Source organism: Chionomys nivalis, chromosome 18 (genome assembly GCF_950005125.1).
Source record: "Chionomys nivalis chromosome 18, mChiNiv1.1, whole genome shotgun sequence".
NCBI classification, from domain to species: Eukaryota; Metazoa; Chordata; class Mammalia; order Rodentia; family Cricetidae; genus Chionomys; species Chionomys nivalis.
Genome location: NC_080103.1, coordinates 20433476 through 20458051, shown reverse-complemented (window position 1 = coordinate 20458051; position 24576 = coordinate 20433476). Strand labels below are relative to the sequence as shown.

At 37.9% G+C, this 24576-nt stretch overlaps 1 protein-coding gene across 1 annotated transcript; it reads right to left on the bottom strand.

The window, feature by feature from the left end:
- Window positions 1–9803: 9803 nt before the first annotated feature.
- Window positions 9804–24576, bottom strand: LOC130889654 (acidic mammalian chitinase-like). Its single transcript, XM_057793526.1, has 11 exons — window positions 24552–24576; window positions 23361–23390; window positions 22228–22429; window positions 17137–17193; window positions 16289–16454; window positions 12607–12731; window positions 12304–12427; window positions 11845–12030; window positions 10945–11064; window positions 10720–10858; window positions 9804–10048 (listed from the first exon to the last, which is right to left on the bottom strand). Exons 1-11 carry the CDS (start codon window positions 24574–24576, stop codon window positions 9804–9806), a joined length of 1419 nt encoding a protein of 472 aa, XP_057649509.1.

Below are 24576 nucleotides of genomic sequence, written 5' to 3'. Positions count from 1 at the left end.
CAGGAAGATGAGCATCCAAACAGACTAGGCTCCCACAAAGTCCGTCCATGCAGTAGAATCAAAACTGCTAGCCCCATAATGGCTCCCACAATCAAAATGTCTCTTTCCTTGCTCTCATCTCTATCCTTCCTCCAACTTCACTATTCCATTCCCTCAAGTTCTCCTCCCCCTCCCCTTCTCCACTCATCCTCCCCTTCCACCCTCACTACTCCCCCCACCACAATGCTCTCAATTTTTGGTCAGGAAATCTTATCAATATAATCCATCATATAAATAAACTGAAAGAAAAAAAACCATATGATCATCACATTAGATGCTGAAAAGCATTCAACAAAATCCAACATGCCTTCATGATAAAAGTCTTGAAGACTTCAGGGATACAAGGAACATACCTAAACATAATAAAAACAGTATACATCAAGCGGACAGCCAACATCAAATTAAATGGAGAGAAGTTCAAAGTGCCCCACTAAAATTAGGAACAAGACAAGACTATCCACTCTCTCCATATCTATTCTTGAAGTTCTTGCTAGAGCAATAAGACAAAAGAAGGAGAGCAAGGGGATTCAAATTGGAAAGGAAGAAGTCAAACTATGGGAGGAAATAGTCAACTATGTTCATAGTATCACTATTAGTAATAGCCAGAACATAGAATCAACCTAAATCCCCCTCAACTGATGAAATGGATAAAGAAAATGTGGCACATTTACACATATGAGTACTGCTCAGTGGTAAAAAGCAATGATATCTCATATTTTAATAAATAAATTTTCTGAGTGTAATACTCTGTGTTGGCAGTTTTGTTCATTTAGAACTTGGAATGCATCTTCATAGACTTTCTGTCTTTAAAAGTTTCTATCGAGTTTCTCCCCATTTAGAAAGATTTTATCTGTGGGATTATCGTAAGTCACCACTATTATGCTGTGATATATTTCTTGTATATATACAAGGAAATGTATCAGGATGAGATGCTGGATTTTGCCAAAGGTTTTTTTCTGCATCTAATGAAATAAAAATTGGTTTTGTGTCTCTCACTCAATTTATGTTGTGAATTATGTTTACTGAAGTATATATGTTAAACCATCCCTACATGTCTGAGATGACACCAAATTGATTATGGTGGATAATCTTTATGAATTGCTCTTGAATTTGTTTGCATTTATTTTATTGAGTATATACATATCTGTGTTCACAAGCAATATTGTTCTATAATTTTCTGTTTTATTGCATCTTTATCTGGTTTTGATAGCATGGGACTACTAGCATCATAAAAATATAATTTATGGAATAATTTGAGAGGCATGTCTATTAGCTATTCTTTGAAGTCAGGTAGAACTCTGTTTACTTATGATCTTTTAATAATGGCTCTATATCATTAGGTGTTATAGGTCTATTTAAATTATTCACTTGATCTTTAGTTTAGTTAGGATATATATGAATGTATATGTATATAATATACATTATGTGTAATATAATATAAATATATATATATATATACACACATTAATCTGGTGTTATTCCAACTAACATGCCATTGCAAGTGAGTTGATCTTTCTGCTCTGTACCTATTAATACCTTTTATTACTCTGTGCTTTTACTAGTTGAAATATGCTTTATTATACCAGGATAAGCATCTTTTTTCTCTAGGTTTAGAAACTTTCCTCAATAACTTTCTTAAGAATATTCTTTGTGCCTTTGATATGGTATTTCATTTTCTATGTCCATAATTATTTCATGGTGTCCCAAATTTCTCTTATGAATTTTTCATATTTGAGCATTGACCATTACTAACTGCTCCAATTCCTTTACCTTGACTTCCAGCTATGATACCATGCTTCTCACCTGATCCATTCATGACGTTTTCCACTGAGGTTTTTAGCTGGGATCACCAATATTTCTTTTTCATTTTCAGCCTCATTTCACTTTGACTTCCTGCAACTGTTCTGTCTCTTTAATGGGCATCTACTTTCATAGTTTGCATTGACATTTTATGTTATTCAGCTGTCTGGCTTTGTTCTCTTGAAATATGTAATTCTTTGGAATGTTTGATTATATTTACCATTATTGTTTTGAATTCTTTATTCCAAAGTTCTTCTGTATCATTGTCATTTTAGATAATTATAAAATCAGTAATTTTGGAGAACATAGGTTGCCTAGACTTTTTATCTTGTTTTGTTTCTGCACTGGGGGCTGAACAACTTGAAGTTAGTTAATTGGTTGAATTTATCATTTCTATATTATTGACCTTTTCTAAACCACTTTTGCTTTTTCAGTGGAGGCATGCACAGTGTTCAAGAGAGGACTTTGTTATTTCTGGCCTTAGAATGTATAAAACTTTTAAAGATATCATATTTCAAAATAACTGTATATAAAGACAGCACACAAGGAGCAATATCTCAGCAGGTAAAGGTGCCTGCCACCAAACTTTAATATCCTGAGTTCTGAATTTGATCATTGGGACACATGTGGTCAAGTTGAGGATTGTCATGGTTAGGATTTCTGTTGCTGTATAAAACACCGTAGCTAAATAAACCATGTTGGGGAAGAAGTGTAGTCAGAGACTGCTTGTTGTAACCCGGCTGCCCAGACCCGAAATAACCACACAGAAACTGCATTAATTAAAACACTGCTTGGCCTATTGGCCTATGCACATTTCTACCTAACTCTTGCATCTTAAATCAACCTGTTTGTATTAATCTATGCATCACTACAAGGTCGTGGCCTACTGGCAAGTTTCCAGCAGATTCCAGTGGTTGTCTTTCTCCTTCTGTGGTTACATGGCACCTCCACAGCTCTACCTACTCTCTCCCTATATCTCTGCTCAGTTTCATACCTAGCTTTACTCTGTTAAGCCATTGGCAAAAAAAAGCATCCTCTTTATTAACCAATGACAATAAAACATATTCACAGCATACAGAGGGGGAATCCCATATATATAACCTTCCCTTTTCTTTCTAAATAAAAAGGAAGGCTTTAACTTTAACATAGTAAAAGTACATATAACAAAACAGGTATCAAGCAAGAATTATAATTACAATATTTATATATTTTATCTTTTATCATAACTAAGGAAAACTATAATTATAAATATATATTCTTAAACTCCATCAAAGACCCCAGAAGGATATATTTCCTAAGTTAAAAGGAAGTATATTATAAGCAACTTTCAAAACTCTAGCATTCATAGAGATATCTCACTGCCTGAAAAGTCACCTGAAGTTCTTCTGTAACACCCTTTTAGGCATCCATTTTCAGCCTACTCGCCAATAGTATGTGGCAGACTTTTTCATGAAGCAGGAAATTTCAAAGATTGTTCTACCTATATTGGCAATCTGTCAGTCACTTTCTTCTGTGTCCTGAAAAATGTCTGGCAGACTCTATCATTAAGAAGGAACCCTGAAAGACCGTCTCACCGTCTTTTTTTTTTTTTTTTTTGGTTCCTGTCCTGGAAGAGATCCGCCTGCCTCTGCCTCCTGAGTGCTGTGATCAAAGGTGTACACCACCACCACCAGGCTCCGTCTCACCTTCTTTAAGCAACTTCAGCAGTCATTTTTCTGTGGGTCCTGAATTTCCAGTTTATACAGCATAATATCAAGCAGTCCAGGCAAGAGCAGTTTCTTGCCCATATGGCTAACTAACTCCATAAGGAGCCTCTTGAAGCAAATTTCTGCTGCCAGAAACAGATGTGTCTTAGTGCCATGAAAAGTCCTAAGTTATTAAAATTTTTTTTTTTTTTTGGTTTTTCGAGACAGAGTTTCTCTGTGGCTTTAACTCACAGAGATCCGCGTGCCTCTGCCTCCCAAGTGCTGGGATTAAAGGCGTGCACCACCACCGCCCGGCCAGTTATTAAAATTTTTAAGCAGCATTGTTTGTCATAGCCAGAACCTGGAAACAACCTAAATGTCCCTTGACTGAAGGGAAATGTGGCACATTTACACAATGGAGTACTACACAGCAAACAAATAAATAAATAAATAAATAACAACATCTTGAATTTTGCAGGAAAATAGATAGAGCTAGAAAACATTGTTTTGAGACCAGCCTGGTCTACAAGAGCTAGTTCCAGGACAGGCTCCAAAACCACAGAGAAACCCTGTCTCGAAAAACCAAAAAAAAGAAAAGAAAACATTGTTTTGGGTGAGGTAACCCAGACACACAAAGACAATTATCACGTGTACTCACTCATGGGTGGTTTTTAAACAGAAAGCAAAGAAAGCCAGCCTACACACCACAATCCTAGAGAACTTAGACAACAATGAGGACACTAAGAGAGACTTACATAGATCTAATCTACATGGGAAGTAGAAAAAGACAAGATCTCCTGAATAAATTGGGATCATGGGGATCTTGGGGGAGGACTGAAGTGGGAGGGGAGAGGCAGAGAAGGGAGTAGAGAAAAAATGTAGAGCTCAATAAAAATCAGTAAAATATATAAATGTCATATTTTTTAGTCTTTGGAAGTTTTAAAGAATAACTATCCATCTGAAATATATTTCTGTACATCTAGAAAATCTAACATAACTACAAGCTTGACAATTATAGATGATTATTTATTAGCCTATATTTTTAATTATACATCACATTTTTAAATGAGAATCATAAACACAGCACATTAATTAAGAGCATAAATAGACGTATAACAAAATTGACCTTAAATTTCTATCAATAGACCAAGATTCATCCCAAAGAAGTGTGTTCATCTTTATAGTATATCCTGATTTAAATGTAACCAAACATTTATAAACAGTATTTGGGAATTTGGGCATAGTACTCTGCAAACTGCTTCCTGCTTTTTGTTTAATGATTATTTTAGGGGGTTCCCAGTGATTTTTCAGAGGTCTTGTTCTATCAAACCATATTAGTCTGGAAGTAATCCACATGTTCTTATCCTCCATGAAAACAAAAGCAGAACCCCTTTTCCAAAGCAACATATCCTTAAACCCAAATTTTGAACTCAAGATATGTTTAAAATATAGATGGTTGGTTTAGCTTAGCTGCCTATACAATGAATTGTCTCTCTGTACTTAGCTCATTCACAGTCAAAAAAAAATAAACACAGCAATATACACAATCCAGACTCTCTGTGTATTTTCCATCTTTACATAGCTTATTTTTCCTGCTCTATTACTTTTTCTGTATGTTTAATATTATTGTATTATTATTACTCCTTTAATCTATCACTGTCTGTACTCTTTTATATTACTTTTACTGTCTATTTACTTTTTCTTCTCTCTCCCAAGCCTATATACATTTATCTAACACTGTGACCCATTTAGAGGTCTTTTCCATTTGAATTTGTCTTTATTACATATTTGTAATAATTTTCTGACCAGGAATGCTTTTAAAATGGTAAGCTGCTTAGTCTCAGCAGCCCTGGATTCTGGTTCCACCTCTTTCAGGCTTTCAATATGGTGGAGATAGTTCATTGCTGGCTCTGGAACTACTAGGTGGGAGCCATCCTCATCACCTCAATTCTGGGTAGCACAGTTCAGCGTATAAACCCTCTTTATCTGAGTAAAAGCTAAATCTGTCATGCAGCTCACTGCATGGCCTGGAAATATCTCTGTGTATGGCGGCAGGAATCTGCCATGCTCTCCTGCCTATCCATGCCTAGCAGAACAATTCAAAAACCTGCCCAGGTGGGGAGTGCTGAGCCATGGGTATGCCCCCAGCTGCTGTCCTCCTGACCCCAAGTGGGCACATAAGCATCCAGACCCAAAGTGAGTGGCAAGCATCAGACCCAAATATTTCAAACCACGTTGGTGCTCCATTCTGATGATGGAGGCATGAACACTGCAAGCACCTTCTACATCATAGTCTTCTTTGAGGGAGGGAATTCAGGACAGGAACTCAAATATGGCAGGGACCTAGAGGAGGGAGTTTTTTATGTAGAGGCCATAGAGGGGTGCTTCTTACTGGCTTGTTGCCCTTAGTTTTCTCAGGCTGCTTTTATGAAACCAAGGACCACCAGTATGGGATGCAACACCCACAACAGGCTGGGCCCTCCCTCATCAATCATAAATTAAATAAATGCTCTACACACTTGCCTACTACCTGATCTTATGGATCAGTTAGATTCCCTCCTCTCAGACAACTATGACTTGGGTCAAGTTGGCGTAAGACTTTCCAGCACAATTTACACCTTGTCAACTTGACACACAACCACATCAGAAAGGCTACATAATAAGAAGGGTTCAATGTGGGCCAATTACATCTCCCTGAGAAAGGGAAATAGAAGAAATCTCATGGGTGGACAGGGGAAAGGTGGGGATGGGAACCTGAAGAATCAGGTTGAGGGTTAAATGGAGGGGGACAGTACTGAAAGAGATGACTAGAAAGGGTAAACAATTCAGGGTAAGATAAAAACTTGGTCTAAGAGACTAAACTTTTAATGTGTTTGATTTTGGAAAACACTGGGAATTTTGAAGCTATTTATAGTTTTAGTATGGCATCTTGGGGATGAGTGAGAAAGAAAGAGTGTGACTTAATATGACATGACAGATAAATCTGCTATAAACATAGTCAAGAAAGTATCATTGTGGTATATTAAACATCATTTAAGTATATACCCAAGAGTGATAAAGCTGGGTCATGAGCAATGTTTATTTCCAATTTTATGGAAAACCACCATATTAATTTCCAAGTAGCTGTATAAGTTTGCACTCCCACCAGCAATGAAGCAGTGTTCCCCTTGCTCCACATCCTCTCCAACATACACAGTCACATGCATTTTTTATCTTAGTCATTCTGACAGGTATAAGATGGAATCTCAGAGTCATTGTTCTTGACTTCTCGGCAGCCCTCATTGTCCACTATGTTCAGCGAGTCCAGTTTTATCCCATGATTTTTCAGACCCAGTCCAGCTGGCCTTGGTAAGTTCCCGATAGAACATCCCCATGTCTCAGTGTGTGGGTGCACCTCTCATGGTCCTGAGTTCCTTGCTTGTGCTCTCTCTCCTTCTGCTCCTCATTTGGACCTTGGGATTTCAGCCCAGTGCTCCAATGTGGGTCTCTGTCTCTGTCTCCTTTCATCGCCTGATGAAGGTTAATATCCAGGAGGATGACTATATGTTTTTCTTTGGGTTCACCTTCTTATTTAGCTTCTCTAGGATCACGAATTATAGGCTCAATGTCCTTTATTTATGGCTAGAAACCAATTATGAGTGAGTACATCCCATGTTCCTCTTTTTGGGTCTGGCTTAACTCACTCAGGATAGTGTTTTCTATTTCTGTCCATTTGCATGCAAAACTCAAGAAGTCATTGTTTTTTACTGCTGAATAGTACTCTAATATTTATATATTCCATACTTTCTTCATCCATTCTTCCATTGAAGGGCATCTAGGTTGTTTCCAGTTTCTGGCTATTACGAACAATGCTGCTATGAACATAGTTGAGCATATACTTTTGTTGTATGATAGGGCGTCTCTTGGGTATATTCCCAAGAGTGGTATTGCTGGGTCCAGGGGTAGGTTGATCCTGAATTTCCTGAGAAACCACCACACTGCTTTCTAAAGCGGTTGAACAAGTTTGCATTCCCACCAGCAATAGATGAGTGTACCCCTTACTCCACAACCTCTCCAGCAGAGGCTATCATTGGTGTTTTTGATTTTAGCCATTCTGACAGGTGTAAGATGGTATCTTAAAGTTGTCTTGATTTGCACACCCTTTTGTTGGCTCTCTTCATTGGACAAAGCCTCAATTTCTCTGTATAACCCCTTCAATCCTGGGCTTTCAGCTGCTACTCTAGCTATACGTTCACCAATGGCTTCTCTTGGCCTTCCATGATGCCAAGCCTCAGCCGCACACCATGACTTCTTCACATCCTGCCATCAAAATCAGTACTACCTGGGTAACTCTTATACAACAAAGTTTGGCTACCAGCAAGAGGTATAACCTTGAGCACCTCTGAAAGACAGTTTTTTTGTGCTGACTCCAAAGAAACACTTTTAGGAAGATTTTACTTCAATGACTCTGGTCTCTTCCTAATCACTGCTAATTACTCAGTCAAAGAGCTCAATGGCAGGACAAGCTGCTAGCAGAGTCCAGGCTGAGTCAGCCTCCTTGGGAACGCAAACTTCAAACAGTGCTTGCCCTTCCAGCCTTGGAAGTCAAACACACATTGACTATGTGCTGGACAACAAATAGCCCATGCCATCGCTTCCTGACCCTGTTTTCATAACACTAATGTAGTCTTTCACACCGAGTTCACAGTGTGTCAAGACAAACCTTCAGAACAACCATGGGAAAGGAAGGCTGAAATGTGAGGATAATGCAAGGGTTTCGTTTCAGTACTGCTGGTCTCTTGATTTTTCAGTCCCAAATGATCAGAACCACAGAATCTTAATTCAAAATAACAAATAGCCCTGATACTCTTTAAATATCTCTCTGAATCTTTAAAACCCATACCTCTATCATTGCTCTCAACATTCTTATCACCCAAGCTCCCACAAAATAGGTCACTGAGCTCTTAACACTCAATGGCTTTTGTAGCCTAAAGATCCAAAGTCCTTCCACAATCCTTCCCAAAATGACATAATCAGGTTTGTCGCAGCAATACCCCACTATCCTGGTCCTAGATTGACTTAGAGTTTCTGTTGCTGCAATGAACACTGTAACCTAAGTATAACTTGGGAGGAAGGGGTTTCTTTAGCTTATATTTCCATATCACAGTCCATCACTGAAGGAAGTCAGACAAAATTTCAAACAGGGCAGGAACCTGGAGGCAAGAACTGATGTAGAAGTTATGGAGGGTGCTTACTGGATTGCTGTTCTTGTGCATAATGTCACAACTTTTGTGACATCATATGTGCATATGTCTTGTGGTATCCAAAAATCATTGTTTCTTGTTTTTAATCCACTAACTATGACTCTTACAATCTTTTGAGAACCTTTTCTATGATTATCCCTGACTCTCAGGAGGATGGGTGTGATGTAGGTATCTCATTTAGGGATAAGCATTTCACAGTTTCTTATTTTCTACATATTGACCAGTCTTTGTGTTAATTGCCATCTACCTCTGAACAAAGCTTCTCTGGTGAAGCTTTAAAGACAACTAAATCATTAGGAGTTAGTTTGATACTCTTGATAAAGGCACCTACAAGTCTCTTTGCTAGGCAGGCATCCAAAAAGTAGTTTATGGCATGTATCTAGCCACTGCTTCCAACTCCAGGGATGCTAGAACAGCAACATATCCCCAACAGGAATGGGAGAAAGTCTTGAATCATTCCTCAGCAATGCAAGTAGCACTGTGTAACCTCTACAGTTGGAGAAATGGTCTCTAGGCTACTGGCCCATCACTGAGCTTCAGATGTGTATCACACACATTAACATGGGAAAATAGAAAAACACAGGATTCTTGGCTCCATAATGTTGTCCTCTCTCTCTCTCTCTCTCTCTCTCTCTCTCTCTCTCTCTCTCTTTCCCTCTCTCCCTCCCCTCTCCTCTCTTCTCCTCTCCTCTCCCACACACACACAGCTGGTATTTAAATGGTGAACAGTTTCCCACTAAATCATAAAAATTAAGGAAACCATGTAGTATTCTTGGCAGCAACATGTTATCACACTCCTCTCCTCAATTCCTCTCTCTCTCTCTCTCTCTCTCTCTCTCTCTCTCTCTCTCCTCTTTCTCACACACACACACAACTGATATTTTAAATGGAGAAAAGTTTCCCACTAAATCATAAAAATCAAGGACACTCATGTTTTGGCAGCTGATTTTATTACATAGCTTTAGATGGAAGCAAGATTCTTTGGCAAGGCAGAGTGGAAATTACAGAAGTTTGGAAAAGCAGGACAGAGTCAGGTTCATGGCCAGTTGCAGCAATTACAGCTGGTATCAAAGACAAGGCAGTCTGGACAGTGCTTCAGGTATGAGATTCCATTGGAACAGTGCCAGAAGGCATGTCTGTCATAGGCCACAGGGTACAGGCCATCAGGTTTACCAGCACAGAATCCACAGCCTCCAGAGCACCCACACCCACTCCGGCTCCTACTTCTGCTTCCTGGAGGAGAAGTCACTGGCTCAGGAGGCACATCAGTGGCTGTGCAGCCTAAAATAAACAAATAGAGAGAATAAAGGGGTGGTCCTGTTGTGGCTAAGAACTTCAAGTGTAAGTAAAGAAAACTAGGTACATCATTCCCAGGAGAAGATGCAATTAGCTGCAATTTCACAACTGAAAAAAATTCAAAGACAATTACATATCAGGAAATAAGAAAAAGTGTGGATCAAGTCCTACTTTCTATATGTGTCTCCTTTGTCATCCAAGGCATTCAGTAATTAACACAGGCAAAAGGTTTGAAGATCTGAATATAATACCTCTGAGAAAAAAAATTGTAGAAACAGGAAAATGGAGACATTCCCAGAGGGGTGGATAAATAAGAGCACTGGCATGGCTTCCTGTTAATTCTTCCAGGAGGCTAAGCAAGACATTGAATGAGGGACACACACACTCATTAACGGACACACAGAGAGATTTGGATGCTAAAGATAATCACAATTTCTGCAGACTCTTACAAACTTTGAAGTCCTAGGAAATTTTTCCCACACACTCCCAAAATTCCCTTAGAAGTTGAGATTTAGGAAAGGTCGCCTGGGCAAGAACAAGGGAATGGAATGGGAAGAGTATGCCTCATGCAGTGGCAGTGAGCATGCCAAGCCTGTTTTTATATTGATAAAGGGACATTAGAAACACACCATCTGCATACTCAGGTCATCACTTACTTGTGGACACACCCAGGGCTTTGTTAAGAGTAGAGGTCAGAGGGAATTTGCCCTGGCCACAGAAAAAGCCAGTGAAGTCATCAAGGTCAATGGCCCAGATCATGGCACCTCCAAAATTGTTCTGCTTAAGCCACTGAGTCTGTTTAAAGATCGGAGGTGTAAGGTTAATTTGTTTTCCTGAGCCTTGGTGTTGTGATGGCAGCAAATCCAAGGAGCTGACCTTACCTTGACATTGAAGCTCCTGACATTGTCATAGCCAACCCACTCGTTGTCTTTATAGGCATAGGGCACTTCCTGAGGGGCATCCCAGACCTCAGTGGCTCCATTTCTCAGGAAGGTGCAAATCTTTAAACATCAAGAGATTTAAACCCTTCACATATTAATTCCATGAAAAAGAGAAACATTGATTTCTTTCCTTTCTTACTTTCAGTTGGGGTTACCTCAATTTTATGATTCAGTTTTGTTTGTGGTTAAAAAAAATGAGTTGTTTTCATCATGGCAGTGGTGGCGATGGACCCAGGACATGTACTTGCTCAGTACAGACCCTGTCACTGAGCTACATCACACCCCTAGTCTTCCATTTTTAAGGTAGACTCTGTCTGTGCTTTGTTTTGGACTTCAAATTATCCTGCTTCAGCTTCCTGAATGTTCAAATTAAAAGAATGAGCAACCAAGCCTGGGAAAATTTTTTCACGAAAAGTATTATACAACATGATCCTACTTCATTTTGTCCTATGCAACTAGAGATTAAATCCAGGGCTGTTAGCATTCTAGGTAAATGCTGTACCACTGAGCTACATCCGAAGAGTGAGTTATTTGTCAAATTCTTTTTACCCATGCTTTAGTACTAGAATTTTGGAATCCACCGTAGAATGATAAATATGTTCATTTTGTTTCTTCATATGTAATGTAACTGTTCTTAGTAGCACAATCTTTTGCTTATAGGAACATTATTTGGACTAAACATAGAAGTATGTTTTCCAAACATACGGCACCAGGAGTGAACTGCTTACTACAGGTAGGTAATAGGCAAAATGAACATTCAGATCCAGGAGATCCTAAATTGAAGGCTGTGTACATGTTGGGTGTGAAATTCACAGAGCACTAGACAGCCAATCTACTGACCTCATAGTAGGCCCAGAACCCAGCCTCCCTGGTATAGGGTCCAGCAGGGCCAGCACCAGAGGTAGGGGCACCAATTCCATTATTGGAGGGATTGCTCAGAAGAAAACTGTGTCCATATTCTGGGAATCCAACAATGAGCTTCTCAGCCGGGGCTCCATTGTTCTTCCAGTAATTCATGGCATACTCCTGTAATGTAGGTTAGGTACAGGACCCAAACAGTCAGTGGTCAGTATTTAATTATATTAGCTCCCAGGCATATTATACGATGTTAATAACCAATGGATTTATTTCTTGATTTTTTTTTCAAAAACTTTTGATGAAGTTATAGTTCATGAAATATGGCCTGTAACTTAAGAAGATCTTTATCTAAATTGGACAGTTGCTGAACTTGTGTAAATTGGGGACCTTATTTCCATATGGTTTACTTTACCCCCAATCTGTATTCCTGTTGGGTCTTACCACATTGTAGTAAGCATTGCTGCCAGTGTCAGTAGGGTATTTGTAGAGGGAACTGTTCTCTCCTGTGTAGCCATCCCAGGAGCCATGGAGCTCATATGTCAAGACATGGATTTGATCTAGGTACCTGACAGGTAGTAAGATTTAAAATCATTTCTGATAACTGTTTCTTATATCTATGCAGACAATAACAGCTTTTCCAAAGCAAGTACACAAGCAATGTCTTTTGAGTGCAAGACATCTCTAGACTGACCACCGCAGTGCTTAATAGTTCCCACAGAAGTTTAGAATAAGTACATCACTCACTGGGAAAGTTCACGGATCTCATAACCAGCCTCAATGTTGGAAATGCCAGAAGCTACAGCCGCAGTTATCATCAACCTGGGCTTGTTGTTCTCATTAGCCTCCTTCTCAAAAGCTTCATGAATTTCCTATAGAACAAGGCAAGCATGTTTGAATTTAGTTTCAGAGACATATATATAAAATAAGTGAATATTTTCACAGTGTCTTTCTTCTCTAAAGTACTTCAACTATTTTTGACTGACATTACTCTATCAATATCTTAATAATGTCAATAGTACAGATGATATTAATTTTAAAAGTTACAGCTATGCAATATGCATGACAGTTGGAAATTTTCAATAGAATACCAGAGAAAGTTAATGTCTGGGTCATAACCAGTTCCTAGGTCCCATATCACACCATGCTGAAGCTACACTCTCATTGGTGCCCTTTATTTAGTTGTCAGCAGTATAGAAAGTTGCTTTCATACACCTTACAACACCAACATATCATTCAATAAAGTACAGAATTAGCAAGTGGGGAAGGGGCAATGTCTAGGTGACAGGTCCAACTCAGTGACAGATGTTAGTTCACCTGCATTGTGTATGACTCTCATGTATTTGGAACACTGAGTTGAGCTCTGATAATGGCATTATTTGCATCACCAGAGCATTCCAGGGATACCTCTGAACATTGCTGTGTAGGTTATAGTTTTAAAAAATGAAATATTTTACTAGAAGAAGAATATAAGCAGATTGTTATGTCTGTCTTCAATAGGTAAACCCAGACACTGTAATGTCGGTGGTTTTATTCTCTGCTACTTCACTGAGCAGAACTTCAGCCAATAATTAGATGTTATAATTTATAGTACTAATGTTTCAACTAAGAAAAATGTTATTTCTGATCTTTGGAACTATTCAACAAAAACTAAAGTGGGCCTATAGAAATATCTCAGTGGATGAAGTACTTACCAGGTAGACAGAAGGACCTAGGTTCAAGAGTTCAATTCCCACAGAACACACATAAAATGTTTAAGCAAAACAAAGTGGCACATTTTTGTTAATCTTGGTGTTGATGAAACTGAGACAGAAAGATTCTAGGGTTCACTGGCCAACTGGCCTGTACCACTCATTATTTTTAGTGACTGAGAAACTGTCACAAGGTGGACAGTGTCTGAAGAATGACAGCCCACATATATGTATGTAATATAGGTGCCAGTCTCACCTTCTACCTACCTTAAGGCAGTTCATTTTGTTCTTTGCTACTGTGTTGGATGATACTCATGTCTCTGCCTCCCATATCTATAGGAGGCCTTGGATTGCAGCTGTGTGTTACTGCATTTGGCCTAATGTGGGCTGTAGAAATTTGAACTCAGTTTTTCATGTTTTGCCAAAAATCATTACCTGCTAAGGCATCTTGCTAGTCCAAAATTGAAGTTATAGTGAAGCCAGTTGATGTCCTGATTGTAAACAGATGTTATCCTATCCCAACTGATTAATACCAAATAGCCAAACCAGAGGATTAATATTATTCAACAATGCTCAGACAATAGCTCAGGCTTGTTACTAACTCTTACTCTTTCATTAATAAATAACTCTTATCTCTGTTTAGCCGTGTGACTTGGTACCTTTTCTTAGGTCAACATTCTCATTTGCTTATCTCTGGTAACTCTCTGTGTCTGTCCTTCCTCTTCCCAAAATGCTCCTAGTCCAGCTCCCACACTCAAAATCTTCCTGCCCAGCTAGCTAGCAGCAAACCAGCTTTTGATTAGCAAATGAGAGTAATAGTGTAGAAAAGGATTGTTCTGCAGCACCTGATACATGAATTGATGTAGAAAATAATTTACATTGTTATATGAAACCCATGTTGTGGTGAGGTCACTGAAATGTCAGAAAATGGACAGGATAATTTCACAAGCTTGGTCCAGAAATTTCAAAACGAAAACAATTTGTTTCCAGCCAAACTGCTAACTAGAAGTGCCAGACAAAACCACAATACTACCTCACCCTAGACTGCCTAGGATGCAACTGTGATCAACCAAGACTACCTTAACTTTTGTGTCCCTCAATTTTACAGACTTGATTTCCCTAGAAGAGATTGTATGACAGGAAAGGATGTGTTTAGTAGGTGTGTCATCAGGACTTCACTCATTTACACGGTGGAAACTACACACCCAGAAAGTGCATGCTAAGATATTCACTCTTGAACATCAAATACTTCTCCAAAACAGAAACAACTCCAATATTCAGCCTACTTTGCTATACTGTTTGTGGACCTCTAATCACTGCTTCTACTTCCAAATGTGCAAAAAGAAAGAAAGAAAGAAAGAAAGAAAGAAAGAAAGAAAGAAAGAAAGAAAGAAAGAAAGAAAGAAAGAAGCCAGGTGTTCTTATTGCTATGATGTAAAGGGTCAATTTATTCACTACTGTTTTCTTCCACAGTATGAACAACATCATCACGGTTGCTTTTATCATTCCATTCATTTTTCTTTGACAATTATATACACTTACTGATGAGTTCAGTAGTGTTCATTGCTCTTTCCTGTAGATTGGTATTTATTCAATTCCTTATGGTTATTCCAGGTGTGACATATTCATATTTGAAGCTAAATTAAACAATCTTATAATTTTTCTTATCTATACCAGTTCCACTACAATAAAATTAGTCTTCAAATTCAAAAAACTAGGGACCCTTTCTACTTCAAAGCCAATTCTTACTGATATTTGTTTTTTTTATAGATCTCTGCATATTCTTTTCTTCCATCAGTCTTAAGGCCACTAGGGGGCCTTGGTTACCTCTTGCTTCACTTAACTTCTTTGAACTCCTGCTTTATCCTGCCTCTGCACTCCCAATTCATGACTCATAGTTAATTCAAGCCTTGTCATATTTATTGGCCATGAAATCTTTCAAAGATCTACATTGTCCTTGGGTAAGTTTAGAATTCTTTAACTTAATATAAAAGTCTCCACATGATCTGATTCTTGCCACCTATTTTTCTCACAGGCTTGAAACTCGTTCCCCACTTGTACACACAAATCTCTTTTCTCTTGTGTGATTTCCACCCTCACTGAATTAGATAACACCAAGTTCTCTCAGTGAAATCCAGCAACAGTTTACCTAGAAAGCTCCCTGTGACTTTTCCCAAGAGCTGAATCAGGTAACTCCTCACTTGGTTTTGGAGTCTGTAGACCATTATTACATCAGTATTTATCAAAATATACTAGAGCTATTGCTTATGCTTCATTCCTCAGCTATGTGTTCTTTAAAGTCAAGATTCTGCATTGTCCTTGGCTTTGCTTTTACCAAATAACTTGCACATAGCATAGGTTCCTCAATAACAATAGACAGTTTTGAGCAATGACTCAGAAACAGACAACACAGGTATTTGTGACACTATCTGTGTGATGTTCAATTTACTTACATATTTTCAGTACCTTAGTTATTTATCTGTAAAACAAAGACCATAATGCTTAGTGAACATATATCATATAGTAAATGTCAAGATGAAATGAATTGTGGTTTGGAAAAAACATATAGAGTAATGTCCCAATATATAGCTTATTCAAGGAATACATGGTATCATACAGATTTTACTATGCTAATATTCCATAAATATTAAGACATGTTTGGTTTGCAAGCACCCAGTTTTCCTTGGGAAAAATAGATTTTCAGTTATAAGGATACCACCTCCTACAACTTTCCTCACCTTCACCAGGACAGTAAAGAGATGCTTGTCCTCAGGAGGACTCCCACGAGAGCCTGGGTATTCCCAGTTCAGATCCAGCCCATCAAACCCATACTGACGCAGGAATTTGATTGCTGAATTGATGAAGATCTTGCGGTTCTGGGAAGTGGAGACCATGGCAGTGAAGCTAAGAGAAACCAAAATAAGGCAGAATAAGATCTTGACATTCTTTACACACAAGAATAAAAACAGTTTGCAGTTCAGCTTACAGTTCTTGCCCGGGACCTGATTGAGAATTAAAGTACATTCCAGGGTTCTCTCTTTGCAATCATTACTCTTGCCAGTCACAGGACCTCAGCAACCACATTAGCTTATATCTTTCCCCACTCCCAACCCGGATGGTTTTTTAAAATGGCCCTTATTGTTTTCAATACTTAACCAACTTAGTTCACAGACAATGTTGTGTCTTCATAAAAGCCCCCAGTTCATGTGTATTCAAGTAAGTCTTCTTCACATATGTGATCTCCTTTTCTTTTTAAGGAAGACAGACAAAAGATACACACAACCTTCATCAGACCTTGTGTCTTTAATATACTTTATGAAGAGGCTTTTTCCGAAGCAAGCAACTAAAACTCAGAGAGGTTGACATCCCAAAGCATCCATCCAAATTTAATCCTAGGAAAGCCACAACAATCATCCTAAAATTTTCTGATAATAATTAATGAACTTGCATGGCAATATATTAAGTTAGACCTTAATTTAATGGAGGCCCTTAATTTGCATCTGGAATTTTGAAATCTAAAAAGACAAGGACCATGCTTGAACTACATTGCTTTTAATGAACAATTGTTTATCTAAAGAAAACTTACGGGGCAGATCCAAAGTTCCAGCCTCCAATGGCCAAGAGGGTTTTCAATTTGCTATTCCTTTAAAGCAAAACAAGACAGAGAAATTTTTAAATTCACGGTTCCTGCCATTTAAAATAGCATTGCTGTTTATAGCATTGGGTCTTCTAAAACTATTCAGAGTAGTGTTGGTGTCGTACTGTCTGCTGGAGAGTTATTTGAGGTATTTTCTTCCACTACTGAACTTCATTACCACCATAAATGAGGTCAGAGCCTCTCAGAGAAATCAGAATTAAACAACTTTTCAGTCTTATTGTCTTGTACTAACAGTATTTGTACTATATATAACTTAAAAGCATAATTACCTCCTTGCTGTTCCATCAGATAAAGTGTTGAATTACTTTATTACACTATGTAAAATTAATATAAATTAATTGACTTGACTATACAGACATAGATGGGAATGGTGATTATGAAATGTCTGAATCATAAGAATCAAGTGCAAGGGTAGTGAGAGGACATGAAAAGCTTTATTTGCCTTTCCCCTAAGATTCTGACAATATTACTTTAGGGCAATGGTTCTCAACCTTCCTAATGCTGTGACCCTTTAAAACAGTTCCTCATGTTGTGGTGACACCCAAACATAAAGTTATTTCATTGCTACTTCTTAGCTGTAATATTACCATTATAAACTGTAATGAAAATATTTGGTATTTCTAATTATCTCAAGACTGCTCCTCCATTGATGATGGAAGTGCAAACTTGTTCAACAACTTTGTGAAACACTATGGCAATTACTCAGAAAATAAGGAAATAATCTAGCTCAAGACCCAGCAATACTGTTGTTGGGTATATACCCAAAGGATGCTCAACCATACCACAAGGACAGGTGCTCAACTGTGTTCAAAGCAACGTTATTCATAATAGCCAGAACCTGGAGACAACCTATGTACCCCTCAACTGAAGAATGGATAAAGAAGATATGGTACATTTACACAATAGAGTACTACACACCAGTAAAAAATAATGACATCTTGAAATTTGCAGGCAAATGGGTGGATCTAGAAAAAGTCATACTGAGTGAGGTAATCCAGACCCAGAAAGACAAATATATTATGTACAGAAAGCTAAGAAAAACCAACCTACAGCCCACAACCCCAGAGAACAAAGACAACAAAGGGGACCCCCAAGAGAGACATACATGGATCTGCATAGGAAGGATAAAAAGACAAGATCTCCTGAGTAACTTGGCAGTGTGGGGTGATGAGAGAAGGTAGAAGGGAAGGGGAGGAAGGAGAGGGTGAAGAAAAATGTATAGCTCAAGAAAAACAATAAAAAAGGAAACCCCTGTGGGAGGGGCATTCAACCTTCAAGGGAATAGCAACCCACAGGTTAAGAACCTCTGCTTTAGGGTGAAGACAAACATTTTTATCAAGATACCCACATAATTTTAATGAAAATAACCAATGGCTGGAGAAGATGCTCAGACATTATGAGCACATGTTGGTATTGCAGTAATCAAACTCCAGTTTTCCAGCACTCACATCAGGTGACTTACAACACAACTAATGACCTGTAATTCCAAATCCAGGGAATCGAATGTTGTATTTATACTCCCGAATTCATCTGGACTTGAATACAAGTACACACACATATGCACACATAAAAATAAAATAAAAACTTAAAAAAAAACAAAAAGAATGCTATCAAAATACAGCAAATTCTTCTATTCTTGAACTCAAACATGTCTAATTTTAAAATCCTCTGTTCCTTGTTTCCTCTTGCAGTGTGTAAAAATGATTTGGAGTTTCCTGGGTCATTACACAAAGACAGAAAAGAACAAATCATCAAACACACATTTTAAAATTTTTATTAATTTAACTTAATTTTATTTTATTTTAAATAATTTAATATTTTAATGTAATATATATTAATACTGACTGCAGCAGGCAATATTAGAATAATATGTATAAAAGTTATCTACATCCTTGGTACTTGAATTGAGGCTCATGGACCAGAAGCATCACCCTCATGTATCAGAGTTTAATAGATATAGTATTGCCCACAAGCAGAAGAATTAATTTGAATCATCCCTCTTACCAAATTTAAAAAAAAAAAACTAACTAAATATAAGACTCAAAGCTATAAAACTACTAGAAGAAATATAGGGAACATGAGGAGAGGTCCATGATAGATTCACTAAGCACTGATCTCTGTAGGGGGATGAGTTCTTATGACTGGAACTGCTACATTGTGACTGCTGCATGGGTAGGAACTGCAAAATGAGCACTAGAATTGCATAAAATTAAAGCTACTCCACTACAATAGAATAAAGGAATTAGGAAAAGGACACAACATGTGCATCATATGGATGGAGCTAGAAAAATCGCACTGATTACGCAGACCCACAAAGAAAAATAAAGGATTTATATACTTATAAGGGGATGTTAGCAATTAAGTAAATGATAACCATGCTACAGCCCATAGACACAGAGAGGTTATGTAAAGAAGAGGATTCTACGGTAGGTGCAGGCATCTCCCTGAGACAGAGAATAGAATAGGTTTTGTGGGCAAGTTAAGGTTGAAGATGGGAGTGGAGAAATCATGTAAGAGAGATGTGGGGTAGAGAGGAAGCGTGTGGGAAGAGACAGCTGTGTTGCAAAGTATTTGATTACTCTGTATAAAGATATGTCACTGTAAATAGTTTAATATAAAGCTAAGTGACCAATAGCTAGGCTGAATTTTCAGGGCAAAAAGAACTTTGGGAAGAAGAAGGGTGGAGTTTCCAGAAGAAACAGAGGAAGTAGGTGATGAGGGAGATAAGGTAACAAGCCATGAGTTATGTGGCAGCACATAAGTTAATGGAAATGGTTAGCTTAAGTTCTAAGAGCTAGTTAGAAGCAAGCCTACTCTTTTGGCCAAGTGTTCATAATTGAGAAGTCTCTGTTGTGAGATATATGTATAGATAAGTTACTGTGCTCGGTTTAATAAAAAGCTAAATGGCCAACAGGTAGGCAGAATTTTCAGGGCAGAGACAATTTTGGGATAAAGAAAGGAAGAGTTACCAGCCAGACATAGAGTAAGAAAGTCATGTAGATGAGTTAACAAGCCGAGGGCCATGTGGCAACATGCAAATTAATAGAAATGGGATAATTTAAGTTCTAGAAGCTAGTTAGAAACCAGCCTGTTATTGACTGAGCTCTCATAATTAAGAAAGTCTCCATGCTTTGGGACCTCACTGGTAGGAGAAAAAAGTCCCAATAACACAGTTAGAAGAGGGAGGGGAATTTTGGGTCGTTGGGTAGGAACCTAATAAAATGAAAATTTCCTCAAATCTGTAAGGATAACCCTCATGAGGATTCCTAATAATGGGGCATATGATATCTCAACTGTTCAACACATTTAGCCAGGTAAAGGAGGAAGAGAAGAGGAATGGGAAACTATAATTTTGATATATTGTAAAATAAAAGAATCTGTCTTCACTAAAAGAAAAATATCTTTATATATATATTATATGTAATCTAATATATATATAATCTCTATAGTAGTATGTTTCCATACGATTTGTCAAAAAGCCTTTTGTGTAGGTTGTCACTCCCCTTATTCTCTCCTTTATTTGGCCCACTATCCCCTCCCAGAGTTAATCTTCCTATTCTATATTCCTTTTATCTCTTTATAAAACTATATTTCTTTTCTTTGGAAGACTGTATCCTTTTGTCTTATCCCTTTTAAATTAGATACTCTCTGTGGCTATACAGACGAAGCACATATATGCAATGCTTAAAGTCAAATCAGCCATTTGTAACAAAATTTTTTAAATTGAAGATATGTTAACTTAAACTAACAAGGCACAGATTAACAAATAATACAAGATCCCAGTTATAAGAAGTATCTAAAATATTTGAACTCATAGAAGTAGATGGCAGAATTTTATCTTTTTTATTTTATTGAAAATAGATTGCATTCTCATACAACATACCCTGATTATTGCTTATCCCCCCTCCACACTCCCACTCCTTCACCTTTATCTTCTCTCTGTATTCACTCCCTTTCCGTTATTAGAAAAGAATAAGCCTCTAAAAGATAGCTAAACATGACAAAATAAAATATAATAAAATAAAGCAAAAAACTATGATTCTGAAGTTATAATGTTTAAGCAGGGGAAGAAAGGATTAAAGAGATGTTGCAATACAAACTTTGAGTGAGTTAGAAACAATGAGTTCAGAGCTTATCTCTACAAGATAGGGCCTACAATTCATAGCATTGTATCATATTTTGAAAACCATTTGTATCAACAAGAAATCAAAAGAACCTGTCTATCCACAGGTTCTTGGTTCTGACAATAATGCCTTTATGACTTTCATCATGTGGACCAGGCCATAAATCAAACAGGGAGATATCACAGAAGAGGGGATAGAAAGAAGCAGAGATGGTGGACTAGAGTAAAAAGTGTTTTCCAGAAATAACAGGAAAGTTGCACATATGAATACATGTCACTGCAGGTGGAACACCCTGCACAGGACATCCAATATCTCAAGCCAGAATAAATATCATCATGGAAAGAGAGAGTGGGCATAAGGTCACATCTCTATCTGAAGCATCGGTGCCAAATGATAGGTTCTGGGAGAGTAGTTGACTTTTTGTAGGCAAACATTATTCCAGTTAATTCCCGCACACTCAAAAATATATAGACAGCACAAATTAGACTACATAAAGGTGTATAGGTAGAGAAAGATAGAGCATCTGAGGAGGATTGAGAAGGTACTGATATGATTTGAATACATTATACAAATTCTTAAAATTAATTTTTAAAAGTAAAAGATGATAGATGATGGATAGCTAGATGATAGATAGATAGATAGATAGATAGATAGATAGATAGATAATTGATTGATAGATAGATATATGATAGATAGATAGATAGATAGATAGATAGATAGATAGATAGATAGATAGATATAGATAGATAGATAGATGATAGATAGACATATAGAAAGATAGAAGATAAATGTTGACTTGTTTTAGTCAATTTTGAGGAATATCTTCAAAGAAACTGGGATTTGGCAACAACTGGTCCAAATGATTCTAATTTAGAGATTTACCCCTTTCTTTTACCTGTTTTTGAGGCCATTGAAAGCTTTGTAGAACTCTACATCATTCCATTCTATGGTGGTGATCTCATTGTTCTGCATCCCAGCAAAAGCATAGATCAGGTGAGTACACAGGCAAGGGTCGATGTTATCAGGTGTGAAACGACCCGGGCCTGGCCGATACTGAGCCCAGTTGGAGAAGTAGCATACGAGATTGTAGGCAGACCCTGTGGTGGTCAAAAATAAAGATGATGATCCATTATAGATATCATTTAACTATGATGAAAGCTTGCACTTTGCTTGCGCCCCCACCCACCCACCTTATAAACCTGATCTCCAGCTGGAGGTGACTAGTTGAGCACTCCTGCAGATGAGTTAAGAAATTGTATATATTCTCTTTGAGAGTTTGGAAAATCTTAGACTTCTTCTAAGATACAATACTCATAGTTCTTCGAGTCCAGTGGTCCCATGAAGCTCAGTGAATGAGAATTTAATAACTCTTAAGTAGTCAGGGTACAGAGGATAGTAGTAACATCTGAGCTAAAAGTCTACTCTTACACAAAACAAACCCATCTGTCTCTGTCTCTCTCTCTCTGTGTCTATCTCTCTGTCTCTCTCTGTCTCTGTCTCTCTTGTTTTATCTCTTGTTTTATTTTCCAAATAGAGTAACACTTGTTTGTTGCTGGATGTTTGTACATAATCTGACGATGTGTCACTGTGATTGTTTTAATAAAGAATCTGAGTGGCCAAAAACTAGACAGGAAAGGAAAGTCAGGAATTCTGGACAAAAGGAGAAACTCAGGCCATTAGAATCTACCTGCAAGAGTAATGCCACTGAGTTGAGGAATGGGTCAGCCATACAGAAGGGGAGACAGGTAAACGCCACATAGTAGAATATAGATTAATAAAAACAGGTTAATTTAAGTTATAGAATTAGTTGGTAACAAGCCTAAGCAAAAGGACAAGTTCCCATAATTAACAGTAAGTCTCAGTTTCAATATTGGGGAGCTGGTGGTCCCACAAAGAAGGAAGTCTTACTTCAACAGGGTGTATTTTTAACTATATTAATCAGAAAATCGCTTTATGTAAATTCGGGTGTTTAAGTTTTAGGGTAGCTAATCATTTTGTCAACAATAAAACATTGAATTAATGACTTACCCAGATGAACATTCAGCAGAAGGGCCAGACCTAGTGAGAGAAAAGTACATATGTATTCTGAACCAGCTGTCTGAATCCTCTCAGATATAACTCTAGAGCCTTATGGTTCATCCTGCTTGCCATGTGTTGTGACTTGTGTAAAAGGACGAACTTTTCAGTAAACATTCTTTGATCTACACTTTACCAGTTGATCAAAAATACCCATCACCCTTTTCTCCACTCTGAGTCATAATTTTTAGAAGTATGAAGTCTACTATCTACAAAGCAGCACTGACTGAAATTGCTCCAAATTCACTGCACTCAGTGACCGTGCATCAGATGTGTCTCATTTCCAGAGCTGATATGAGCTCAGGACTTCAACAGATAAGACATCCTCCAAAGAAGTGAGTCAAGCAGCAGGAATATGTTAGAAGCATCTGCAGAGAAGATTTCCTAGAGAATGTACGATGCAAGCCTCCAGAAGCTGCTCCTTGGCTTCAGTAGAGCACTGTCTTTTAGGCATCACGTCACTCTACAGCACAATCTGGCCTTGACATGGAGAACCTCCTGCCTGTGTCACCTGAGTACTGGAACCACAAGCTTGAACACTGTCAAGAGAAGTGGGCCACTGCTTCTTTTATACATTGGGCTTCAGTATCCCTTTGAAAAGTCTTTGAAGAAAAATAAAGTTTCTGAAGCACAAATTTAAAGCAGATAGCAAGCTTTAGATGGGAACTGGGTCTAAACAATTACTTCATCCACCACTTAGATTGACTGTCTCAGAGGGACACGTATGTCATCATCACCTAACCAAGACTATAAAGGATAAATAAGAAATAATCCTGAAAAAAAGCAGAGCAAAGATAACTTGCTTGACTCTACGTGGATCATGCTATTTTTACCTCCAAAGGAGTTAGTTCCAAGTCACAAAGAAATAAATGAACGTAATATCATTTAAAACAGGTGGTACAGGAAGATAAGTATGGAAAAAATGACTGGATGGTACAGGAAAGAGAAAGACAATTATTGAAAGTTAGTGACACTTGCTTTTGTGGCCATGCTAGTAGCATGAGCTTTGAAAACAAGAGAAAGACTGATTGTATGAAAGAAGAACACTTGCAGTGAGAAGAAAGGAAGTAAAAGTATAGAGGTGTAGTGTAATGGTTCAGAGAGCCTGAGAAAGACAGACACAAGGCAAGGCTACAGACTCACCAGCAACAAGAAAGAACTTGGCCAT